At 38.5% G+C, this 23,772-nt stretch overlaps 3 protein-coding genes across 3 annotated transcripts; 1 reads left to right on the top strand and 2 right to left on the bottom strand.

The window, feature by feature from the left end:
• Positions 1-263: 263 nt before the first annotated feature.
• LOC106096374 (sister chromatid cohesion protein DCC1) lies at positions 264-4,861 on the top strand. Its single transcript, XM_013264085.2, has 7 exons — positions 264-400; positions 526-607; positions 3,180-4,070; positions 4,134-4,297; positions 4,359-4,459; positions 4,540-4,676; positions 4,745-4,861. Exons 1-5 carry the CDS (start codon positions 345-347, stop codon positions 4,456-4,458), a joined length of 1,293 nt encoding a protein of 430 aa, XP_013119539.1. The 5' UTR covers positions 264-344; the 3' UTR covers position 4,459; positions 4,540-4,676; positions 4,745-4,861.
• Positions 4,461-8,127, bottom strand: LOC106096372 (ATP-dependent RNA helicase ddx24). Its single transcript, XM_013264084.2, has 9 exons — positions 7,595-8,127; positions 6,903-7,338; positions 6,511-6,834; positions 6,326-6,445; positions 5,944-6,260; positions 5,742-5,877; positions 4,933-5,116; positions 4,733-4,864; positions 4,461-4,667 (listed from the first exon to the last, which is right to left on the bottom strand). The coding sequence occupies exons 1-9, from the start codon at positions 8,102-8,104 to the stop codon at positions 4,505-4,507; spliced, it is 2,322 nt and encodes a 773-aa protein (XP_013119538.2). The 5' UTR covers positions 8,105-8,127; the 3' UTR covers positions 4,461-4,504.
• A 4,302-nt stretch (positions 8,128-12,429) lies between these two features.
• Positions 12,430-20,321, bottom strand: LOC106096375 (solute carrier family 25 member 3). The gene is made up of 5 exons (XM_013264086.2): positions 20,176-20,321; positions 13,803-13,969; positions 13,150-13,726; positions 12,895-13,085; positions 12,430-12,817 (listed from the first exon to the last, which is right to left on the bottom strand). Exons 2-5 carry the CDS (start codon positions 13,942-13,944, stop codon positions 12,657-12,659), a joined length of 1,071 nt encoding a protein of 356 aa, XP_013119540.1. The 5' UTR covers positions 13,945-13,969; positions 20,176-20,321; the 3' UTR covers positions 12,430-12,656.
• Positions 20,322-23,772: the final 3,451 nt, after the last annotated feature.

The raw sequence follows: 23,772 nt of genomic DNA, 5'->3' as shown, positions 1-23,772 counted from the left end.
AAGCAATGAAAGCAGGCAAACTCGATTTAAAGTCCATAAAGTGTTCAATACAAAGTTAAAATAATAAACATACAATTATTTGAGCTGATTAACCTCATATTTAGTTTAAAGTTCAAATCGAACACTATTGCAAAATATTTATTTTTTTTTTGACAAACGCTATAAAGCAAAATTTTAACAATCTGGCCATTGTCGCTAACTAACAAAATTAGCTTTCAGATCACTTCCTACACTCAGTTGTTTTGTATTGGCGCCATTCTCATTCTAACATTTTTCTGTTTTGTTCTGATTAGCAAGCAAATAAACAAAATTAATTTAGTGAAATAAATTTAAAAAATCACACAATGGAGGATGTTATGGAAGAACCATCTCATATGGAAGTAGAGCAAGATGATGAGCTGTAAGTGTACAATGTTTTCTAACTTTTTTTCGATTGTAGTTTGAGTGCCGCAATAGATGTTTGTAGCATTCAACAAGTATTTTGTGAAAACATATTAACACATCCTTCTGTTTGTCTTATTTAAGGTACTACCGAACATTGGAAGATGTGAAAGGCATCATTAAACATGCGAAGCTTGATGAACGAAATTTAACCCATATTACACAGGTAAGTGACAAGCCTCGCAATCCCATGGCAGCTGGTTGTTCGTATCGGATTGGGCCATCGGCAATGCCTCCCGCCTCAGTGTACAACACACTGATACAACAACAACAACATCGGTCGGTTTGCAATACCCTTTACGCCGGGTGGGTTACAAAGATTGAAAATTAGGATTAGGCGACTTTGCAAATAGAAGGAAAATTTAGTAGCATGAGTTTAGTGTCTACATGTTGTTGTTGTTGTTGCAGTGTGTTGTACACTGTGGCGGCAGCCCTTACCGATAAATGACTGCATCGGATCAATCCGGTACGTATAACCGGCTGGTGTCTATATATGACTCCGGTGAAGAAAGGGATTCCTCCTCTACTTTTGAATTAGGTTAGTAAAGAGGGTGCGGATATTTATTCGCCCCATGCCAACCTAAAATATTAGGTTGATATCAACCCATGCCAGGCGGTTGTACGTACCGGATTGACCCGATGAATACTTTCATCGGTAAGGGCTGCCGGTTGTACGTACCAGATTGACCCGATGAATTCCTTCATCAGCAATGACTGCCGCCTCAGTGTACTGCACACTGTTACAACAGCACAACAATTAGGTTGGTATAATGCTAATTAGGGGCACTAGTACAGGCCTCTATCATGAAGGTTATGGTTAAGGGAACACCTACCAAGCAGGCAGGTTATCCAATCTTGTGACTTATTTGTTTTTCTTGTAGCTACATACGCTCTAAGTATAGACAGTGGTTCAGGCTAAGATTATTCCGGCCCGGCTACCGCCTCCTGGTCTAGCCCCAGGAGTCTGGCTGCTTTAATTGGAGCGGTATTGCAGTCAGATTAGTAGATTTCTCCGAGAATTTAAATAGGTAATTGGTGTCTAGGGGTCCAGTATTGCATAAGGGCAGATATTGGGTACGGTATCGTCTAACCTTGAGTATAAGTATAAGTTCATTTTGCACACCATCTGAATCTTAATTAGGCCAGAGTAGCTCTAGTTTTTCTAGGTAGGTTTTTATCATCATTTGTGTTGTCGCTATTTGTGAGTATCTTTGAGAGGCATACTTCAGCAGGCTTCTGCGGATATAAAGAGAAGTTGAAACTGTTGTACCACTGTCCTGCAATAGCAATAGGAGGATCATGACAGGCCATAGCAATGGTAGGACTTTGAAATCGCTGTGGACAAATGGAGAGACAGACTTCCGCAGGCTTTTGAGGAGATAAAGATATGTTGACGACTGTTGTGCTAATGCCCTGCAATAGAAACGGACTTCTGCAGGCTTTTGAGGAGATAAAGATATGTTGACGACTTTTGTGCTAATACCCTGCAATAGAGATAGACTTCTGCAGTCTTTTGAGGATATAAAGGTATGTTGAGGACTGTTGTGCTGATGCCCTGCAATAACCGGAAGGAATCCTCGACCGTAGAATGGAGGTATAATAACTTCGTTATTCCGTTTGCCATCGTTATTGCAAATTTGTCCATGAACATTGCATTACGTAACAGCGACAAACTACTCACATATCAATGAATGTTGGCCCGTTCAAGTTTAAGCACAGTGATAAGGGACATTCTTTTTATAGCCTAGTCCGCAGTGGGAACCCTATTTGGGGAGAAGTTTTTGCATGGCTTCTATCTATGGCAAAGTACATTAAAAATGTCGCCAGCATTAGGAGGGTATAACTACCGCTGAACATTTTTTGTTATATTTTTGTCAGGTTTCGACCCGGGCTTTAGCGTCATAGACGGACATGCTAACCTCTGCGCCACGGTAGAATCCGTTCGTAACACATCGAAATAATGGACTAAGGCCCATAAAGTTGGTATATTCTTGATCGCCATGACATTCTAAGTCGATCTAGCCATGCACGTTCAAAGGAGTAAATCTAGGCGATTGAAATTTTGCAAAAATACTTCCTATTATTGTAGGTCGGTTGGGATTGTAAATGGGCCATATCGGTACATATTTTAATATAGCTCCCATATAAACTGATCTCGGATCTTGATTTCGTGAGCCTATAGAAGAAGCAATTGCCATCCTATTTGACTGAAACTTGCACGTAAACCGATCGGACTTCTTGAGCCTATAGTGGGCGCAATTTCCTACCGATCTGTCAGAAAATTTGCACGTCACGTTTTGCTTTGTCTTCCAGCAGCAGTGCCAAGTATAAGCGGTCCATAATCTGATATGGGTCTCATATAAACAGATTACCTGATTTGATTTCTTGAGTCCTCAATTATCCGGAAGGAAGGGCTGACATTTTAAACGTTGTATTTTTTATGTCTTCTTTCAACCATGAAAAGTACGGTCCATACCGGTACATAACTTGATAGAGCTCCTACATATTTGAAAAAGTCAATAAAAAATCCTATCCCATTCGATCCATTGTGTAGGTTATAAAAGATTTGGGCTGGCCGAACTTGACGCGCTTTTACTTGTACGGGTATGGATTCTCTTCATGCTGAAGTCTTTCATCATTCTATACTATGTAGGGACCTGAAATGGCTGACTCCTTAGAACTTTTTTTGATTGATTACCTTAATTTTTTATTTTTGTTTATTTGTTGTTTTACTATAGGCCATTTATTACCCTTCTGCTGAAATTATAAGCGATAACCTCAAACTTTTGGAACTGGATGATCACATGATCAAACAAATACACGAGGGTAAATCTTTATTTTTCAAAGGTGGTCATAATGAAAAAGTTGTTCTCTGTACTGATGAAAAGACATACGACATTAAAGCGGCAGAAATATCGAATAGCCTTCTTTTAGTACCGGAGCTAAAATATGCCGCTGCCACCAGCACATCACCTTTGAAAAGTCCACGTACCGGTAATAATACATCTTTGGAGCGTAGCTTAAACGATAGTGCCGATGATGACTTACTTATGGAGCGTACTCTGGAACAGAAAAAAATTTTGAAAATATTCCATGAATACTTTGAATGTCGTGAAATACGTCCAAGATTTCGTAAGCTGGGAGATCTTTTGCAATTGACACGTTATGCAGGTCCAGAACATGAAGAGTTCATAGACCGCAAATTACTTTTTACCTTCGATCAACTATTGGACACCATACAATGCAGTCGTAAACAATTTCTGGAAGGTCTCAAGCAATATCGAGCTATGGAGTTTGAGGGTTGGATGCGTGTTTTAGAATGTGAATATGAATATCGTATTGTAAATTTAATGGTGGGCATAATATCGGAAAACTCTTGGCCCTTGGATGAAGTTGAGCGTGAAGAGACCATAAATGCCTTAGAGGGCATTGCGCCTAAGCAAATTGTAGAGGGTTTATTCGACTTGTATACAATTGCAACGGAAGGCAAAGAAAATCGTTTTACATATAAAGAAGAACTGGTGGCTCGCATTGTGGCGCAAAATATTTTGCAGCCTGGTTTAAAATTTAGAGTAGATGAATTTCTAAGCACATGGCAAGAAGCTGTACCCGAAGGCATGAAATGCGATGTAAGTATGGGAAGTATTTTGACTAGAATAAGAAAATTTTTAAATGGTTTTTATTTCCGTTAGGAAAAATATCTCAGAGGCTTGGGCATATTTGATAAAGAAGGTGCGGTGCCCTGCATACGCTCGCTGGCCGAGGATAATCTTCCTTTAAATATACATGATCGCATGCGATTATTGTTTAAAACTAAATCAAAATGGACTTTAGAGGAAATAGAGCCTTACATAGAGTAAGTAGAGTTATAGTTGATATACCCATAGGTATTTATTTTTATACATTTTGTTTTATAGATGTTTTACCACACCAGTGCTTTCCGTATCCACCCTAATGGCCAAACACGCCCGTTCCCTAATGGAGAATGGAGTTCGTTATTACGTTACTAAACATTGAGGTAATATTTTCTTAATTTTTTATTAAAATTTTGTATTTACAAAGATTATGTTTTCTTCTTTTTGTTGCGCATTTTCTTAGCTTTTTTCATATCCTCAATGGCTTCTTGCATAGCTTTTACGGCACTATTGGGTTTCTCAGCGTTAGCAGCAACTTTTGGCCCACTAGATATTTCAGGCATTTGTAGACCTCCGCTAGCAGTTGGGTATCTAAAAAATGTAAGAACAAGTTAATGTCAGTTTCCAGTTTTTTTTTATATATATAAAAACCCTACTTGAAACTAAAGCCTCTGGGAAATATGGGCTTAGCCAATAATGATTTCAATTGATGCCTGACATTGGCCAAATGTATGCGATTACGCCGTTTCTCTATGATAAAAGCATCCTCATCCTGATCACTGCCACCTCTGCAAGAACAGAAAGAGATTATAAAATTAGAAAAGAATTAAAAAGAAAAAAATCGGCTATGACTAACGATTCATCATTGTAACCATCTATAACCATATCCATTTCCTCGGCGGTTTTCTTCATCCAGCCAATTTCACTTTGCACACGCTTTAATTTTAATTCTTGCACATCGACTTCACGGGCTAAATCGACTCGTTCACGAACAGCAGCAAGATAACGATCAGAAACAGGAAATAGAGGTAAATCTTCAGCTGAAATTTCAAGATAAGGTAAGAAAAGGTTGCTTTTTTACTGTTTTATTGTTTTGCATTGGAGCTTTAATGATCAAGTAAATGTTAAACGCAAAGGAGAGATTGTTTTAAATAAGTTTTGGAAAAAAGGAAATTATTATCTCTCAGACAAGGTACAACACATATCATTCAACTGGTGGACGCATTCCGATAATTGGTTTAAGATTCTCTCACCATGACCGTCCGTCTGACTGACCTACAGCTTCAAGGTCTGTTTTTCGTAGTACTTATAGTTAAGATCATCAGTACAAATCCTGTGCGCTGTAAGCTAGTTTTCACTGAGCAATATCTCTTATTTCTCAGATAAGGTACAACACATATCACACCACTGGTGGTCGCGTTTCGATAATTGGTTTAAGATTCTCTCACCATGACCGTCCGTCTGACCGGCCTACAGCTTCCCAGTCAGTTGTTCGTAGTATTTATAGTTAAGAACATTAGTACAAAAAACTATGTGAAATCTTAACTACTACTACCGGATCGTTTGCTGTAAGCTAGTTTTCGCAGAGCAATATCTCCTCAAACAACTCCAATTCCCCTTTATGGTTTTTTTTACATTCATTTTATATCTATTTAAAAAACTTACTTCTTTCTAATGTCTTGTAAAGCTTTACATAACTTTTGACTTCACCCGGTTCCATAAACATGACTGTAATTCCATCTTTATTAGCTCTGGCAGTCCTTCCTGATCTATGAACATAGTTTTCGCTGGTGCGGGGAACCTTAAAATTTATTTATTAAGATATTATGGAGGTTCTGGCATAATTTGTTTGGTTTTCTATACAGACCTGATAGTGTATAACATGTTCCACATTGGGTATATCCAAACCTCGGGCAGCAACATCGGTGGCAATTAAAAAACCACAAGGGTTATCACGAAAACGTTCAAGATTTTTTAAACGCTGTTTCTGTATCATATTGGCATGCAGAGGCAATGGTTCACATTGCAATAGGCCAAAAAGATTTGCCAGTCTCTTAACACAGTCAATGGAATTGCAAAAGACTATGGTGCGGCCTGGATGCTTTTGTACAAAATAATATAAATAATAATCTTTCTGCTCCAATGGACATATAAGGCGACATTCCGTTAGATTTTGGGCAGTTTCTAATGAGAGGAATAACATTTACTGGCTTTCATTTTATGCAAAACTTTATAAATATTTAACTTACGTTGTGATCTGGTAATATCCACAATTTTTGGTTGTGATATACCCAATTCATCGATAAGACTTTGAATTTTTACCTCTGAGGTCTGCTTGACATATCTAGGCTTTTTGCCCAAATTCTTCTCTATATAACAGTAAGTGTGGAAATTGTATAAAAAAATCGAAATATGGCGAGTTAATTATTCTTACTTTGAAGATGCTCAGGAAGATCGTGAACCAAAGTCAGTGTGGCAGAAAACACAAAGTTTTGCCTGGATTGTTTCTTCTGTTCATTGTCATTTAGTAGCTTTAGCAAACTCCTGAGTTCCTCAAAGTGGCCTTTTTCCACCATACGATCGGTCTCATCAATAACTAGAAAACTTATATCTTCCAGGTTTCTCAAATGTTTATTGTCCTGCTGATAGAGTTCCCAAAAACGTCCAGGTGTTGCTACCACAATTTCTGGTTGTTTGCTTAGCATTCTTTCCTGTTTGGCCACAGACAAACCGCCAAAAATTGCAGCAATTTTAATTCCTAAAATAATAAAAAGAAAATATAATTGATTGTGATTGGTAAAAAAATATAACAAAAAAAAAACATACCGGTATATTTTGCCGCTGCCACCAAATGATCTTTAACTTGTACAGCTAATTCTCTGGTGGGTGTTAAAACTAACGCATACAATGGACTATGTTCAGCCTTATCTTCTTCGGTTTCACTTACTTCTGAATCCATATCCATCGGCATTTCTTCATGCTCAAATATTTCTTCAGATTCTTTGGGTTGACCTTTAGCCTTTGCTAAAGGTTTTCTTATGCCAGTTTTGACATTTTTTCTTTTTAGTTCCATTATACCCGCCAGAAGAGGTATACCGAAAGCCAATGTTTTACCGCTGCCGGTTTCAGCAGCTCCTAGAATATCTTTTTTACCCATAATGGCAGCAGGTAGCGTTCTTGTCTGTATTTCCGTTGGTGATTTAAAGCCATTCTCAGCCAAAGCTTTCAAAATGCACTGGGGAACACCTAAGCCATTCCAACCCTAAAGAATGGATTTTTAAAATAAAAGTAATGGATGAATTAAATTTTGTAGTGGTCTTCATGGGGCTAATGTGTCTTCGTATAAAGCAGCGATGGGCTAACAACCAAATGTTATAGCACATTGTGAACATATACAATATTAGGCCGTAGGGCTCGAAAATTATGTGCAAATATGTCAGAGAGCGTATTACTGGTATCAGGATTTCATTTATGGGATATATGAAGAGGATGTTGGACTAAACACAATAATTTTTTACCTCTAGATCATCTATGCTTATAGCCTTGCTATTCACTAGTTCAGGTGCCTGATCGTCATCGGTGTTTTCTTCTGCCTCAGCAATATTTTTCTCCATTTCAATGTCTTCCTCATCCACAGGTGGAGGAGGCCTTAGAAACTTGAAACGATCTTCTGGCACACTTTCCTCACTGCCACTATCCACTGTATCTGCTCCCTTTTTGTTTTTGTCCTTTGTCTTTTTACATTCTTTATTCTTGACATTGGGATCATTTCCCTTCTTTTTGGACAATTTACGTTCCAATTTCCTTTGCTCCCTCTTTTGTCGCCTTCTTTCTAATTTCATAGCCACACGATCTTTGTAAGATTGTTTTTTACTCTTCTTCATAGGATTGCTCTCAGATTCACTGTCTTCGGATTCAGAGTCAGAGCTAGCATCTTCCTCTTCTTCAGCATCATCATCACTTCCATTATCTTCTGAAGGCTTTTTGGTTTTTGAATTAGATTTCTTGGTTTCCTTTTTACGTTCCATTCGTTTTTGCTTGCGTGTTGATTTTGGCTATAATAAGTAATGAAAAATATATAATTCTATAATTCTTAACGATATGATATCTGTGACCTTACCTTCGACATCTCCACCAGAGAAGGATCATAAGCCTCCAAAACTTCTAGGCCAATCAAACCTTCTAAGCCCACTCCATCTTCAGTGATAACATTGCCCTTAAGTTTAACTTTTTCCCATTTGCTTTCTGTAGTGTTTGGAGTTCTGCTTTTAGTTTTAAGACTCTGAAGTTTGGCCTTAGGGCCTCCTTTCTGTTTATTTTGAACCATAGTTTTCCAGTTTTGTTAAATATTTGTATGAGGCAAAAACATTTGCTTCCTCCGGCACGTGTTTTTTTGTTGTTATGATTTTGTTTTCTTTTTCTCCCCCTCTGTCTTGAAAAGCAGGGTTGTTGCTTTGTTATGCTGTCAAATCATGGTTACCGGCCGTGGACACAGAGTTGTTTCAAATGACAAAATTTAAAGTTACCATATTGTTGCCTGATACAAAAAAACGTTTCAAACAAATTTAAAACACGTAGTTAAGCTCAGTAAAATTGGAAGATCTGTTTATATAGGCGCTGTATCAGATTATTGACTTTTTTCACTCGAAAAGGAAAAATAAAATCATGAATTCCGTGCTTCTTTCAAAATCCCCAATTGCTCTCAATACCACGCCCCTAACCGTCCTGGATTAAACCGGAGCACCCTGGTGTTGATATACTGCAGCGCAAAAATGTCGTTGGGCTTTTTTCATCTTTATACCCCCATTTTTATATCTCCAGACCCAACAAAGTATAAATATTCTTGATCAACTTTACATTCTAGCTCGATTTAGCCATGTTCGTCCGTCTGTCGAAAGCCCGCTAACTTTCGAAGAAATAAAGCAAGGCGCTTGAAATTTTTTACAAATACTTCCTATTAATGTAGGCCGGTTGGTATTGTAAATGGGTCATATCGGTCTCTATTTTGATATAGCTGCCATCTTGGCTAGGCTTGGATCTTGAGCCTCTAGAGGGCGCAATTATTATCCGATTTGGCTGAAATTTTTCTTGAGGTGTTTTGTTAGGGCTTCTTATGCCTAGTATGGTCTAAATCGGTCCATAACCTGATATAGCTCCCATATACACCGATTATGGTCAGAATCGGTCCATAACCTGATATAGCTTCAATAGCGTACAAATTCTTAATCATTATCCTTTGTTTGCTTATAGAGAGATTCCGGGCAAACAAATTGACAAATGCCTTGGTGGAGTGTATATAAGATTCGATTCGATCGAACTTAGCACGCTTTCATTGCAACGGCTTGACAATTTGAAGAAAATCTGCATTTTTTTGAGAGGTGAGGAGAGCGTTTTTCAAACAAGTGGTCGCTTGTCAATTTTCAAATCGTTTATGCCCAAAAATAAATGGTGAAAAATCGCTAAAATAAAAATTGACCAAAAGTTTCAGGGTGATTCGGGTTAATATGCATACAAAATTTTGTGGCTTCCCCACCCATTACATTGACTCAAATAGCTCAACCATCTCTCACTTCCCCTGATCACCACAAACCTGTTCTCTATGGCAGAGCGACGTCAAGGATCAGAAGAAAATCCTTTCAGCTGCCAGAGGTCAGCCAAAGGATAAGTGACGTCCTATTCTGGGGAAAAAAAATCGACCATACTCCTTGGCCACCCTACAACCCACTGCATCAGCTCATGCCCTAATTGCGGAGTCATTGTAGAAAATGTTTACTACCAAGGGGCAGCACAGGAAAAGTAATCAGCGTCAGAGTCTACAGCGCCGCCTAACTTTCCACGCATATCGTAACAGACCGGGCAACCGTTTCAGCATCGACTTCAGATCTGCAAAAACTCCACCTTCACCTGAAAAACGCCGATCCCATTCAGAATCCTAAATCACTTTTCCTCATATCTAGGAAATCAACAAAGGGCCTTCCCTTGGTTTTCCCCTCCAATCTGTTGTTGTAGCCACATTTTTGTGTGGGAGGTGGCGATCCTCGGCAAGCTCCTGTAGGTGAGCAAGCTCGTTCCGGTTCAAAGGACGGATCGCCGTGAAACAAGGTAGCCATTGGTTATTTAAAGGCGCCAATTACTCGCCTTGTCATATGATGCTCGCATCATTGGCACTCAGTATTTATGCAAGAGCCGGTGTCGCCCGGTCTCCCACCGAGACTCTCCGCACGATACTGCTGATTGTCTGTGTCTACCGTTGCAGCTACTCCGTATGGAGCATTCTACTATTCGCAACCTGTGGACGCGCGGTAGCTCGCAGCTAAGCTTCTCGTGACAGCGTTGAACACCACAAAGATCGAACCTCAATGTTCCAGCCTGTGTGGTGCTCATAGCTATCCCATATCGGGCCTTCAATCTGTATCCATATACAATGTATTCAGCAATCAAGGGAAATTTCGGATATCTACAGCACGGAGCATCGTCTGACTGAAAACTCGTTTATAGGTGGAGAAGTTCAGCCCTAGTCTTCGACACAGGAGAAGTGGACTCAGTATGCACAATCTCCAATCTGATTTTTCCTTTAATCTGTACACATAATCAGTGTATACAGAAGGTTCAGGTTGTTGTTGCGGTTGTTGTAACTACATTTTCATGTGGAGGTGGCGATCCTCGTCAAGCTCCTGTAGGTGAACAGGGTGGCCATTGGTTATTTAAAGGCGCCAAAAACTCGCCTTGTCACATCGAGCATCATAGGCACTCAGAATTTGTGCAGGAGCCGGTGCCACCTAACCTCTCACTGAGACTCTCCACTCGATACCGCTGATTGTCCGCGACTGCAGTTACAGCTACTCCGAATGGAGCACTCCACTATCCGCAACCTGTGGATGCGTCCGGTAGCTCGTAGCTAAGCTTCTTGTGACAGCAATGAATACCACACAGATCGGACTTCAATGTTCCAGCATGTGTGGTGCTCACAGCTATCTCGTGTCAGGTTCAGGTAAAGTTGAGATACCTCTAGGCCAGAGCCTCTTGTTGTAGAAATCCGTCACCAAGAAAGGATGCCTTGATACATAGGCTGCTAGTCATGCCAGCTCCAAGTAGATTGGAAGAACGTCTAAAGCTCATTGATCTTCAGGGATTCAGCGGGGCGCTCCTCCTCCGAGATTAGCATTGATGTGGTACCCAGTACCTTGTAGATTATTCTGCGGAGGGCACTGCTGGCCAAAGCCTGATACCAAACTAAATGTCGATTGATCAAAATCGGTCGAACCACCACCGAATGCATTAAGTGCGCAGTACTTGGTTTAAGCCCCCACTATTGCTTATAAAGTTGTCCCCTTCTGACCTTCTCTTCGACGTTCCTTCTTCAGTTTAGTTGTTGGTCAAGAATCACGCCCAGGTACTTAGTCCCCGGATTAGGTCTCTCCATTTGATGCAGGCAAGGTTCCGGGAATACTTCAGCTTCCGATTTCTGTTGAGTGCTGCAGCTCCCAATACCTGTAAATAGTACCACCTCTTAATTTTCTGGGAGTTATGCCAAGCCTATTGACCTCAAATTACCCTGGATTAGGTCCGTAACGGTAGAGAGTAAAGGCCCAACTGTCATGAAGATGCAGTCACCTGTTTAGGCAACAACCTTCACCCATTTCTCCTCAAAAGACCTGAAAACGTATTGATAGCCAATAAGCCACAGAGGGGACATATATCCATACTCTGGGGTTTTTTTCTAGTCACAATCTTATCTCAAACAAAATCCTTGGTAGTGATACTAGTAGCCAGTCAAGATCTTACTGGAGATCGTACATAAGTGAAGTGAAGTCAGATAAGTGTTCTTTCCAAGTTTTTGGGGCTCCTTCCAATTTTTTGGGGTTCCTTCTGTTCTTTCCAAGTTTTTGGGGTTCCTTCCCACCACCCCAAAAGAAACCCTTATAGGATGTGTAAACCGATCGGTATAATATGAGACTCAAACAAAAGGTGTTTGAAAGTAAAGTACGAAATTGATATTAAAATTGGGAACCATTTGTCTTTGGGCCGTCCCAGCCCCAAAACCCGAGCGCGACAAATTTTGCCCCCCAAAATTTGGGGTTAGTCATTTTAGCAACCGGGACAGGTAGTAAGTAAAACAAAGTTAGTCAGAGTTGGGCTAATCATTAACAACCAACGGTAAGGACGAACCGTCTTTGAGTTAAAGAAGGAGATTAACGCCTTCTCCAACGATGGCATGATCCACATCGATTGGATGCCGGGCCATGGCAAAGTAAGGCGGAATGAAAGAGCAGGCAATTTAGCAGTGCATACAAAAATCCTCTTTGCATTTCTTAAAAAAGCAAACACTTATCGAAATTAAAAACACTTGAAATTGTTTGAAGATCATCGTCCCTCTATTTATTGTATTCGTTTTAAGAATCTTCAATCGTATACTTTTCCACTTAGTTTAAATGATGATTACATACATACACAAGTGCATACGCACATACCTGTGCGAATGTTGGCAGCGCTTGCAGTTTGCGCCTTTGTTAATTCGCTGACAATTGCGAGTTTTGTTTTAAATTAAAATATTAGCTAAAAAATAAAACCTAATTCGATTTATGATGTGAGACCCATCTTCTTTTTCAAAGATTCGGGCATCTCTGGTGGTGGTGGTCTGGGCATACGCAAGTATACTTTAACGGCATCATAGATGAACCATTGGGCGGCGGTCAAGGTACCGATCATGACAATTCTGGGCATCAAACCTCCCCACAGACCTAAAATGGGTAAAGTAAATAACACAGTATGAGGAACCAAATGAGCCAGTGTTAGGAGTTTGCTATTCAAAACTTACCACTCCAGCCCAATTGTTTGGCTACATCCAAAGCAGTTGAGCCCTTGGCGGCTTGATTCAATTTGGAGACAACAGTATCAGCAGGATGTGAAACAATAGCGCAGAATACACCAGCAATGTAACCAGCAGCAAAGGTAACAACCAACTGTTCACCCTTGGTGCATTCCTGGCGAGGCTTGGGCACAACATACCTAATGACAACATAGCATATGATTACAAAGGTTTCATTTGTGTTGCTTCCATATCAAGACTTACGCATACAACAACTCCAAAGTTCTTTCAAAGCAAGCGAACTTCATCATTGTGTAGGGAATTTGACGCATCCACAATGGCACCAAACCCTTGTAGAAAGCACCCATACCTTCTTGGGCGGACATCTTGGGCAGAGCTTCCCTCAAAGTGTTGGCAAAACCGGGGGTAGTTTGAATCTTAACTTTAGCAGCTTCCATGGGGGCCAAAGCAATATCGGCAAAGAATTCGGCCGAAGCAGAGGCAGCCAAATATAAAGTTGTTCTGTACAAATAGGAGTTCTCTTCGCCAATCATGTTGGAATACATAACCTTGAACACTTCATAGAGACCAAATTTGCAGAGACCCTGCATAGAGTAGCCAAAGAAGGTGGGGGCCCAACCCTTGGACAAGCCCTTGAAACCGTCTTCAGCCAATGTGACGCGGAAGCCATTGACGACACTCTTGTATTTGGCAGGATCGACTTGCAAACGACACTTAACTAAATCCAATGGCACAACCATGGTGTGAGTGATACCACAGGAAATAATACCGCCCAAACCGCAAAGGGCGAAATAGTGATTGGAGCCAAACTCACAGGAATCTATAGAAAGAAAATGGAAACACGTTGAGACATATCTGTGTGTGTATGTATGATTTTTTTTACTAAAAATACTTACCACCTTCTGAAGCTGCCGCAGCTTGGATAGTATGATGCCTGGTCAATTGACCTTTTTCCATAGCTGGTTCGCAGCTAGCTGTGGTGAATGGCTTCTTAAAGGGGGAATTTTGGGCAGCCTCTATCAGTGAAGTGAACAACATCTTGTTGGGTTTGGTGTGACAATACCTATAAAGACACATATATAGAAAATTTTAATATGGCTCACTAAACTTGGACTATGGTAAGAACAACGGTTCTGGTATTATAAGATATTCAAAAGCTTTTACACATGGTCAGTTTTTTAAAATTTTTCACTTAAATTGTGTAGTTGCTCTGTTCTGTTTTGACTTACAACATAGCATGGTTCAAACCAGTCAATAGGTTAGGTTAGGTTTAAGTGGCAGTCTGCCATCAGACTCACTTGGACATTTTCATCCATTGTGACAGAAGAAGCCTTCTAGTTCCTACCATTGAACCATCCAGATCACTTTAAAAAGTCTAATAACTTGCGAATGTTCACATCCGCTAAATCAGACAGGTTCTCAAAGAAATGAGAACCTAATGTGGAACTCCTTCTGACTGGTAGTGCGGGACACACACCCAGAAGGTGTTCTATAGTCTCTTCTTCTTCGATGTCCTCAAAGCTTCTGCAAAAGTCGTTGCTGGAAACCTTTAGTCTGTCAGCATGTTTTCCGATTAGACAGTGACCTGTCATGACGGACACAATGACTGAGACGTCTGTTCTAGCCAATGACAGCAAAGCGGTAGACCTCTTCAAATCTAGATTAGGCCAGATAGTTTTGGAATGCTCACAGCCCCCTATTTGTAACCATCTATCATTTGTTGTCCTTCGGGACTGGTCCCGAAATCTAAGCTAAAGGAGGCATATCCACAGAATCCAGTATCCCTGGAATGTGTAGGGTAGTTCCTAGTCTCGCAAGCTCGCCCGCTTTACGAATTTTGAACTGATCAGCCATCTCGATGAGAGATCTGCGACAGTCGAGGCCGGTTTTTGGGTTCAGCAATACGTTCTCCAGGGATTTAAAGGCTGCCTGGCGAATCGTCGTTATGGCATTACATCTTAGCCATTCCATCACTTCCTTGATACACACTGCAGTGGTCTGGTAACCTTTTCGATATGACCAGTTCTAGATCTTTAGAGTACACCCCAATGCCCACCTGGTCGTTTAGTTTGGAACCATCCGTATAGAAGTCTATGTAACTTTTGTTACCAGGGATATCGTAGTTCCAATCGGTTCTATCAGGAATAGTGGCACAGTACTTTTTATCAAGATGCGGCTCAGGTAGGGCATAATCCCCACTACCTGGAACATCGGATAACACATTGTCCGTAGCCGCCACATGTCCGTAGTCACCAATGAGAAAGCTCCCTTAACCTCACGGCAGTGGTCCCTGTAATTTGTCTAGCCACAATGTCCAGAGGCAGAAGATGTTGGATTAAATTCTGTGCATCAGATGGTGTCGTCCTCAATGCGGCTGTGATGCACAAGCAAGCCATCCTTTGGATCCAGTTATGTATTGAGCAGTAGGTGGACTTTTGAAGCGCGGTCCACCAGACCATAATACCATATAGCATTATAGGTCTGACAACTGCAGTATATACCCAATGCATGACACGCGGTCTAAACCCCCAACTTTTGCCAAAGGTTTTCTTGCAGGTGTATAGGGCAAGAGTTGCCTTTTTGCCCTTTCCAAAATGTTGGATTCGAAGTTAAATTTCCTGGCCAGCAAAACACCCAGGTACTTTGCGCATTCTGTAAATGGAACATTCTCTCCACCCAAGGAGACTCAATGTAGCCGACAAGGTCGTGAAGGGCTGTTTCAGTAGACTTGCCTTTACTATATGCATGTTGCTGCCGCGACAGGCGATCTCCGGGGATCTTTGCTCTAAGATATGTTTCTATCAACCTCTCAAGAGTCTTCAGCATAAAGGATGACAGACTAATAGGACACAAATTTTTCGCCTTCGTGTGGTAGCGTTTTCCTGCTTCCGGACGAGTCAGTTTTAGTGTTTCCTCACTAGACATTGTCCATACATTCTCTGACTTCTGAATATACCCCACCGTAATAGGTCTCGAGGACAGAATCTTCCTTAGTCTCAAGGGCTCAGATGTATCCTCCACGGAGCTGCAGAATTCTACCCAGGATTTGTTCTGAGCCTTTCTCAGCTCGCACTTATATTTTCTTAGCTCAGCCTTATAGATGTCCCAATCATGTGGTGGTCATGTGGCTTTTGCTCTGTTGAAGAGTTTTTTGCAGTCCTTCCTTAGACCAACCACCTCTGGGATCCACCATGGCGGTCGCTGTTTGCCCCTTGGCTTGGCTTGGCACTAGGAAATGCTGACACAAGCGAGTCATTCAGGGCCTTCGTGATCCGCTTGACCACTATGTCTATATCCTCCGTAGTTTCCACTTCCTCTTCTGGTCTAGAAGGGAATTTGTGCCGAAATTTATCCCAATCCGCCATTCTTCTGTTTAGCCAAGGGACCACTTCAGCAGTATTTTCTCCAAGTCTGAAACTAATATAACGATGATCAGAGAAACTGTGGCCATTCAACACTTCCCTGTCTCACATTCTTCCGCTTATATCTTACGATACAAAGGTAATATCTAGTACCTCCTGCCCGTTCCTGGAAATAAAGGTCGGTTTATCCCCTTTATTACAAATCGCCAGATTGCAATTTATATTATTTTCAATAAGCAGCTCGCCCCTTTCATTAATATCCGAACTTCCCCATATCTGGTGATGTGCATAAGCATCACTTGCTATAATGAGGCTCTTCTTCCCTACAGAAGAGGCTTCAACCAGCGACTTAAGGTTTGATGGCGGCATCTCTGAAACATGTGCAACATGTAGGGAAGCCAGCCTGTAATGAGACTTGTTTATTTCAAGGCTGGCTACTACTAAATCTTCAGTGCTTAGTGACGGAAGAAGAAAAAAATGTAGACTAGACGGAAGATGAAAAAAATGTACAGGCTTTGTGTCTTCCATTCCCCGTACCCTTGACAAGGAATTCTTAGTCCACGAACCATTCTTCCACACACCCATGGTTCCTGGATAAGAACCACGTCAAATCCCCCTGCCATCAGGAGGACCTTTAGTGCAGCCGAAGCGGTCTTACAATGGTGGAGATTTATCTGTAGAAACCGGATCATAGTCAGGATTCAGAACTTCAACCACTCTTGTGTTAGCTTCGTCTTCTGATTCCACCAGGAGTTCATTCTCACAAGATTCGTTAGAACTTGTCATGATGAGCTTTCGTACGCATCCAGGGGCAGGTAAGAAAGCTGTGGAACCACTTTTCCGCAGGACACTGGGCACTTGCGGTGTTGACGATTTCTCCTTAGAAGCTTCACTAACTGCTGCTGTCGAAATACTTTCTGAGTTCCGTGCTTCCCCGCTGGCTCACAGTTTGAGTCCAGTCCAACTTTGTGTGGGCTTGTCGGATGCCGTTTCGATGCCATCCCCTCCTGTCTTGATTGTGGCAGGGGGATTTTCAGTCTCCTGCAATACGCCAGACTATAGCGATGTAGTCAATAGTTCCAAGTGTTCAGCAACAACTGCTAAGTCGTCTCCTGATTCCCCAACACCACCGCTTCTATAGACCTTCAGTTTTAACTTGTTAAATTCGTAGGATAAAACCCCTTCCGACTTGTTGAGGTCTGCGAGACAGCCAGAATTTAGTACGAATACTGCATGTCTCCGGTCACCATCTTCCTTATCCAATCTTCAAATCGGTGGTTGAAAGAATGGGATTACATTCCCTTAGTCTCCCAAGTATTCAAGACCTGAGGGAATCCTTGGTATCCAAGCATGCGCCATTGGTCGAGAAGGAATATCTTCCGTCTTGATCAAATCTAGTGCGGCACCTCACCAATCTTTTTTAGAGCACTACAATACATTTCAATAGAGCGTTGATCCCCGATGGCAATTAGTCTGTATCGGTCCCGATACCAGCCTGCATCGTCACAAACTGGAGGAGACCCAGGAAATTCCGCAAGGACATCGGAGTATACTGCTGACAGTCCATTGACTATCCCACTCCAATTATTCCTCGGTTTGCAGCCCTGTTATTTTCCTTTGTCGACAACTGCCATCACCAAACTGTCCCTATCGACATTAGCAAAGGTTCTTTGACCCTTTGTACTGTTCTTCGCCCTAGTTCTTTTTTCTTTTCTCTTTCTTTTGGAGGAGACCCAGGAAATTCCGCAAGGACATCGGAGTATACTGCTGACAGTCCATTGACTATCCCACTCCAATTATTCCTAGGTATGCAGCCCTGTTATTTTCCCTTGTCGACAACTGCCATCACCAAACTGTCCCTAGCGACAAAAGCAAAGGTTTTTTTGACCCTTCTTACTGTTGTTCGCCATAGTCCTTTTAGGCATGGCATGCCCTCCAGGTGACCGCAGCCTTTTGGTTGACTGCGGTGCAGTTTCCGAATCTAGACGTGTAGTCTTTGGGGTAGCCTGTTCAGCGAATTCCCCAGCCCAATTTAGGGAATCTCTCTCCCTATTAGTGAGAGTCTTAGGATCAAGCCTCTCAATAAACCTGAGAGCGATGCGTCTTCTATTATTCCAACCTCTTAAAGAGCGTGTTGGTTTGCCGGGGAAGGCTGATGGCCTAGGCCATTATAGGCGTGCGAAGAAAGAATAGCTTCGGCCTTGTTCTTGAGACTCGAACTAGGTATCTTCGTCAAAAGCCCCTGCGACCAGTTGTCTCTAGGCTAGTGGAGCCTGGAGCAGCAGCTCGACCAGTCGAGGTTTCAGTAGCAGACAACATGCTACGGCCTGATATCACCACCGCAGCTGTTGGGTCTTTGGAGTCCATTCTAAGCCTACTCTCGGGCTCTAGATCTGCCGCTTCACTGGACACAGACGCAGATCATCAACCGCCTAATGGATACCTCTATCGCAGCTATCCTTGAGTGACTTACATTTTTCGTCCAAAAATAATGACCTATTACGAGTTACAGGAAAATTCTTGCGGAGTGAGTAGTTATTTTTTCTGCTGTTTCTTTTTTAATTCGTTCAAAAATGAGCATATTGGAAAAAAAATTACGTTATATGCTTTTAAAATTGAAATTGCAATCCGGATTGATGGCCTTTTCGAGAATTAAGTGCTAAATCCTGTTTTTTTTAAGTTTTTTTTCCCATTTTTGCAGGATTTATTTTTAAATCCCAAATAAACGCGATTTCTTGGCTGAATAATCGATAAAAGTACCAAAATATGCAACTGTTTTCAAAAATTGTGTTTGGTTATGTATGATATGCACATTCATATATACGCATGTACGTTTGTGTAGGTCACTTAAATCTCCAAAAACGCAGTGTAAACGAATAGGATTTGTTTTTGGATTTAATTAAATCCAGATCATAAAAATTTCAATGTTAACGTGCTATAAGATGGAAAATAAAAATTTTTGAGATTTTCTTAACTTGTTACCATTTGAAAACAGCAGAAATTTGTTGCTGTTTTAGCAAACGAAAAAATTGTCTGCTGTTACAGCAAACATTTTCGCTAACAAATTTCTGTGAGTGTTTACAAGGGTTAATATCAAGGGATTTTTTTCATCCCAGTATTTTAGCTTTTAATTTCTTAATGATCAATGAGTAAATTGGCTCTACTCCAACTAAATACATTTTTTCAAGCACACTTTCGATTTTCAATATCAATGCTAAAGCCATTTGGCAAGTAACTCGTTTTCACTTCCTCAATGTCTTATAACTCAATAGGTCAATTTTACAAGTTCAAGGCTTATTACATTAAAGGCCATCACTGGCCTTTATACTTGGACAAAGGCCTAGCAATTGTTGATTTTATTTTTTAAGGTTTATTAGCGATATCATGGTTTGAGGTTATGTATACCTCCTGTAATTTGCCAAAAATGATGTAACTAATTTTTCATTTGGCACTGATGCAACCGTGAAAATGTTCAACAAATGTCATTAACACTTTGAAAAACTAAAAAAAAATTATTGTTGACATAATATGTTATGGCATTATGGCCAAGAATATTAAATATGAGGGTTTTTTAAAACTTATTTTATTTTGCTTTCAAGGATCACCAAGAGTTCAATGTATATTCTTCTTATAAGGATCGTTATTCTAGCTATTCGCTTATTTAAAGATTAAACAATTTTTTTTTTCAGAAAATACAAAATTTTCCATAATTCACTTATAGCTCTCATATGTAGTATGTAAGACTTCTGTCTATTGCAGCCAATGACATTTTCTACAAAACATATTGCATAACATGGTAACTGGCACTTCTAAATCCTTTTTCGCTTTCGTCATAAGTCCATATACGAATTTTTGTTATTTATTTTTTTTAAATATTTATTGTTCATTTTGTCTTGTCAAAACTCACTTTATTTAATGAAAAATGTATTACTTTGAAACGAAATTTATTTTCCCTTTGGAAAAGAATAAATTCCGTTTTTCTTTTATTTTTGGTATTGGAATTAGCGTATGCTACGCGTTCGTTAAACACCCAACAACTGAAATGATTTTCAAAATTGATTTGAAAATTTAATGAGATTTTGTTTTGGTTTTGACCAACAAAAAAAAAAAAACAAATTTTAATGCAATTGCATTGTCTACTTCCTATGGAAAGAGAAATGCCAAAATGTACTCAGAGTGCATAACTCGCCTTCAAAACTAAATATGCGTGAGATGCTTTCTTTCAAACCATGTTGCATGCAGAACTGAAAATTTAAAAATAAATTTCATTAACATTTTTCAAATCTCCCTCGACCCACAAGGCCAGTATTTATGCAACAATAAGAGATTGTGTTTTTTGCACAAAGAGAAATCATCTAAAATGCATAGAAATTTCTTCAAAAGAGGTAAATTCTTGCAATATAGGATAAAATATTAAGCCTTCATTTCCTATGGAAATGAAAATTTGAGAAAATTTCCCATAGATATGAAATTTGGACAAAAGTTCCTATAGAAATGAAATTCCGACAAAATATCCCATAGAAATGAAATTTTAAGAAAATTTCCTATAGACATGAAATTTTTACAAAATTTCCTATAAAAATGAAATTTTGACAAAATTTCCCATAGATATGAAATTTTGACAAAATTTCCGACAGTAATGAAATTTTGACAAAATTTCCTACAGTAATGAAATTTTGACAAAATTTCCTATAGAAATGAAATTTTGACAAAATTTCCTATAGAAATGAAATTTTGACAAAACTTCCTATAGAAATGAAACTTTGGTAAAAATATCCCATAATTTTGAAAAAATTTCCCATAGAAATGAAATTTTGACAAAATTTTCTATAGAAATGAAATTTTGACAAAATTTTGAAAAAATTTCCTATAGAAATGAAATTTTGACAAAATTTCCTGTAGAAATGAAATTTTGACAAAATTTCCCATAGAAATGAAATTTTGACAAAATTTCCTATAGAAATGAAATTTTGACAAAATTTCCTATAGAAATGAAATTTTGACAAAATTTCCCATAGAAATGAAATTTTGACAAAATTTCCCATAGAAATGAAATTTTGACAAAATTTCCCATAGAAATGAAATTTTGACAAAATTTCCTATAGAAATGAAATTTTGACAAAATTTCCTATAGAAATGAAATTTTGACAATATTTCCCAAAGAAATGAAATTTTGACCTGATTTCCCAAAGAAATTAAATTTTGACAAAATTTCCCATAGATATGAAATTTTGACAAAATTTCCTATAGTAATGAAATTTTGACAAAAATTCCCATAGAAATGAAATTTTGAGAAAATTTCCCATAGAAATGAAATTTTGAGAAAATTTGCTATAGAAATGAAATTTTGAGAAAATTGTCTATAGAAATGAAATTTTGAGAAAATTTCCCATAGAAATGAAATTTTGACAAAATTTACTATAGAAATGAAATTTTGACAAAATTTCCTATAGAAATGAAATCTTGACAAAATTTCTCATAGAAAGGAAATTTTGACAAAATTTCCCATAGAAAAGAAATTTTGAGAAAATTTCCCATAGAAATGAAATTTTGAGAAAATTTCCAATAGAAATGAAAATTACAGAAAATTTCCCATAGAAATGAAATTTTGACAAAATTTCCCATAGAAATGAAATTTTGACAAAATTTCCCATAGATATGAAATTTTGACAAAATTTCCTATAGTAATGAAATTTTGACAAAATTTCCCATAGAAATGAAATTTTGAGAAAATTTCCTATAGAAATGAAATTTTGTGAAAATTTCCTATAGAAATGAAATTTTGAGAAAATTGCCTATAGAAATGAAATTTTAAGAAAATTTCCCATAGAAATGAAATTTTGACAAAATTTCCTATAGAAATGAAATTTTTACAAAATTTCCTATAGAAATGAAATTTTGACAAAATTTCCTATAGAAATGAAATTTTGAGAAAATTTCCTATAGAAATGAAATTTTGACAAAATTTTCTATAGAAATGAAATTTTGACAAAATTTCCTATATAAATGAAATTTTGAGAAAATTTCCTATAGAAATGAAATTTTGACAAAATTTCCTATAGAAATGAAATTTTGACAAAACTTCCTATAGAAATGAAATTTTGACAAAATTTCCTATAGAAATGAAATTTTGACAAAATTTCCTATAGAAATGAAATTTTGACAAAATTTCCTATAGAAATGAAATTTTGACAAAATTTCCTATAGAAATGAAATTTTGACAAAATTTCCTATAGAAATGAAATTTTGACAAAATTTCCTATAGAAATGAAATTTTGACAAAATTTACTATAGAAAAGAAATTTTGACAAAATTTCCTATATAAATGAAATTTTGACAAAATTTCCTATAGACATGAAATGTTGACAAAATTTCTTATAGAAGTGAAATTTTGACAAAATTTCCTATAGTAATGAAATTTTGACAAAATTTCCTATAGAAATGAAATTTTGACAAAATTTCCTATAGAAATGAAATTTTGACAAAATTGCCTATAGAAATGAAATTTTGACAAAATTTCCTATAGAAATGAAATTTTGGGAAAATTTCCTGAAATTTTGACAAAATTTCCCATAAAAATGAAATTTTGAGAAAATTTCCCATAGAAATGAAACGTTGAGAAAATTTCCCATGAAATGAAATTTTGACAAAATTTCCCATAGAAATGAAATTTTGACAAAATTTCCCATAGAAATGAAATTTTGACAATATTTCCCATAGAAATGAAATTTTAAGAAATTTTCCTATAGAAATGAAATTTTCACAAAATTTCCTTCAAAAATGAAATGTTGACAAAATATCCCATAATTTTGAAAAATTTCCTATAAAAATGAAATTTTGAGAAAATGTCCTACAGTAGGGATTTTCTCTTGACTCTCAATATTACTGAGGAATTTCATAGAAATCGGCCCAGATTTAGATATAGCTCTCATATATATATATATATCGCCCGATTTTAACTTCTAGACTCTCAGCAAGCGCATTTATTAATCCATCTTGCAAACATCTTGCAAAACGCTTTCCTCGACGACCGCCACAGTATCTGAGGAGTTTGCTCGAAATCGCTTCAGATTTAGATATAGCTCCCATATATATGTTCGTCCGATTTCCAGTAATATTGCAATAAAATTGTCTTTTGTCAACCGATTTTCTCGAAATTCCGCAGGAGGGATTTTCTCTTGACTCTCAATATTATTGGTGAATTTCATGAAAATCGGTTCAGATTTAGATATAGCTCTCATATATATATATCGATCGATTTAAACTTCTAGAGTAACAGCAAGCGCATTTATTAATCCATCATGCCAAAATTTTGCACAACGCTTACCTCGACGACTGCCACAGTATCTGAGGAGTTTGCTCGAAATCGGTTCAGATTTAGATATAGCTTTCATATGTATGTATATGTATATCGCCTGATTTTCACTTTTAGAACCACTTCAAGCGCATTTATTGATCCATCTTGTTAAAATATTGCAAAACGCTTTCCTCAACGACTGCCACA

This window comes from Stomoxys calcitrans, chromosome 5 (assembly GCF_963082655.1).
Source record: "Stomoxys calcitrans chromosome 5, idStoCalc2.1, whole genome shotgun sequence".
Classification (NCBI taxonomy): domain Eukaryota; kingdom Metazoa; phylum Arthropoda; class Insecta; order Diptera; family Muscidae; genus Stomoxys; species Stomoxys calcitrans.
The sequence above is the reverse complement of the archived record's forward strand: the minus strand, read 5'-3'. Positions and strand labels throughout refer to the sequence as shown.

Bases quoted from the DNA above. Each gene is read 5' to 3' on its own strand.
- LOC106096374 (XM_013264085.2), top strand. From the start codon at position 345: ATGGAGGATGTTATGGAAGAACCATCTCATATGGAAGTAGAGCAAGAT. The intron at 401-525 runs GTAAGTGTACAA...GTCTTATTTAAG, and splicing joins GTAGAGCAAGATGATGAGCT to GTACTACCGAACATTGGAAG. The intron at 608-3,179 runs GTAAGTGACAAG...GTTTTACTATAG, and splicing joins ATTTAACCCATATTACACAG to GCCATTTATTACCCTTCTGC.
- LOC106096372 (XM_013264084.2), bottom strand. From the start codon at position 8,104: ATGGAACGTAAAAAGGAAACCAAGAAATCTAATTCAAAAACCAAAAAG. The intron at 6,835-6,902 runs GTATGTTTTTTT...TTATTATTTTAG, and splicing joins GGCAGCGGCAAAATATACCG to GAATTAAAATTGCTGCAATT. The intron at 6,261-6,325 runs GTAAGTTAAATA...TCCTCTCATTAG, and splicing joins GGATATTACCAGATCACAAC to AAACTGCCCAAAATCTAACG.
- LOC106096375 (XM_013264086.2), bottom strand. From the start codon at position 13,944: ATGTTGTTCACTTCACTGATAGAGGCTGCCCAAAATTCCCCCTTTAAG. The intron at 13,086-13,149 runs GTAAGTCTTGAT...TGTTGTCATTAG, and splicing joins ACTTTGGAGTTGTTGTATGC to GTATGTTGTGCCCAAGCCTC. The intron at 12,818-12,894 runs GTAAGTTTTGAA...TACCCATTTTAG, and splicing joins CAAACAATTGGGCTGGAGTG to GTCTGTGGGGAGGTTTGATG.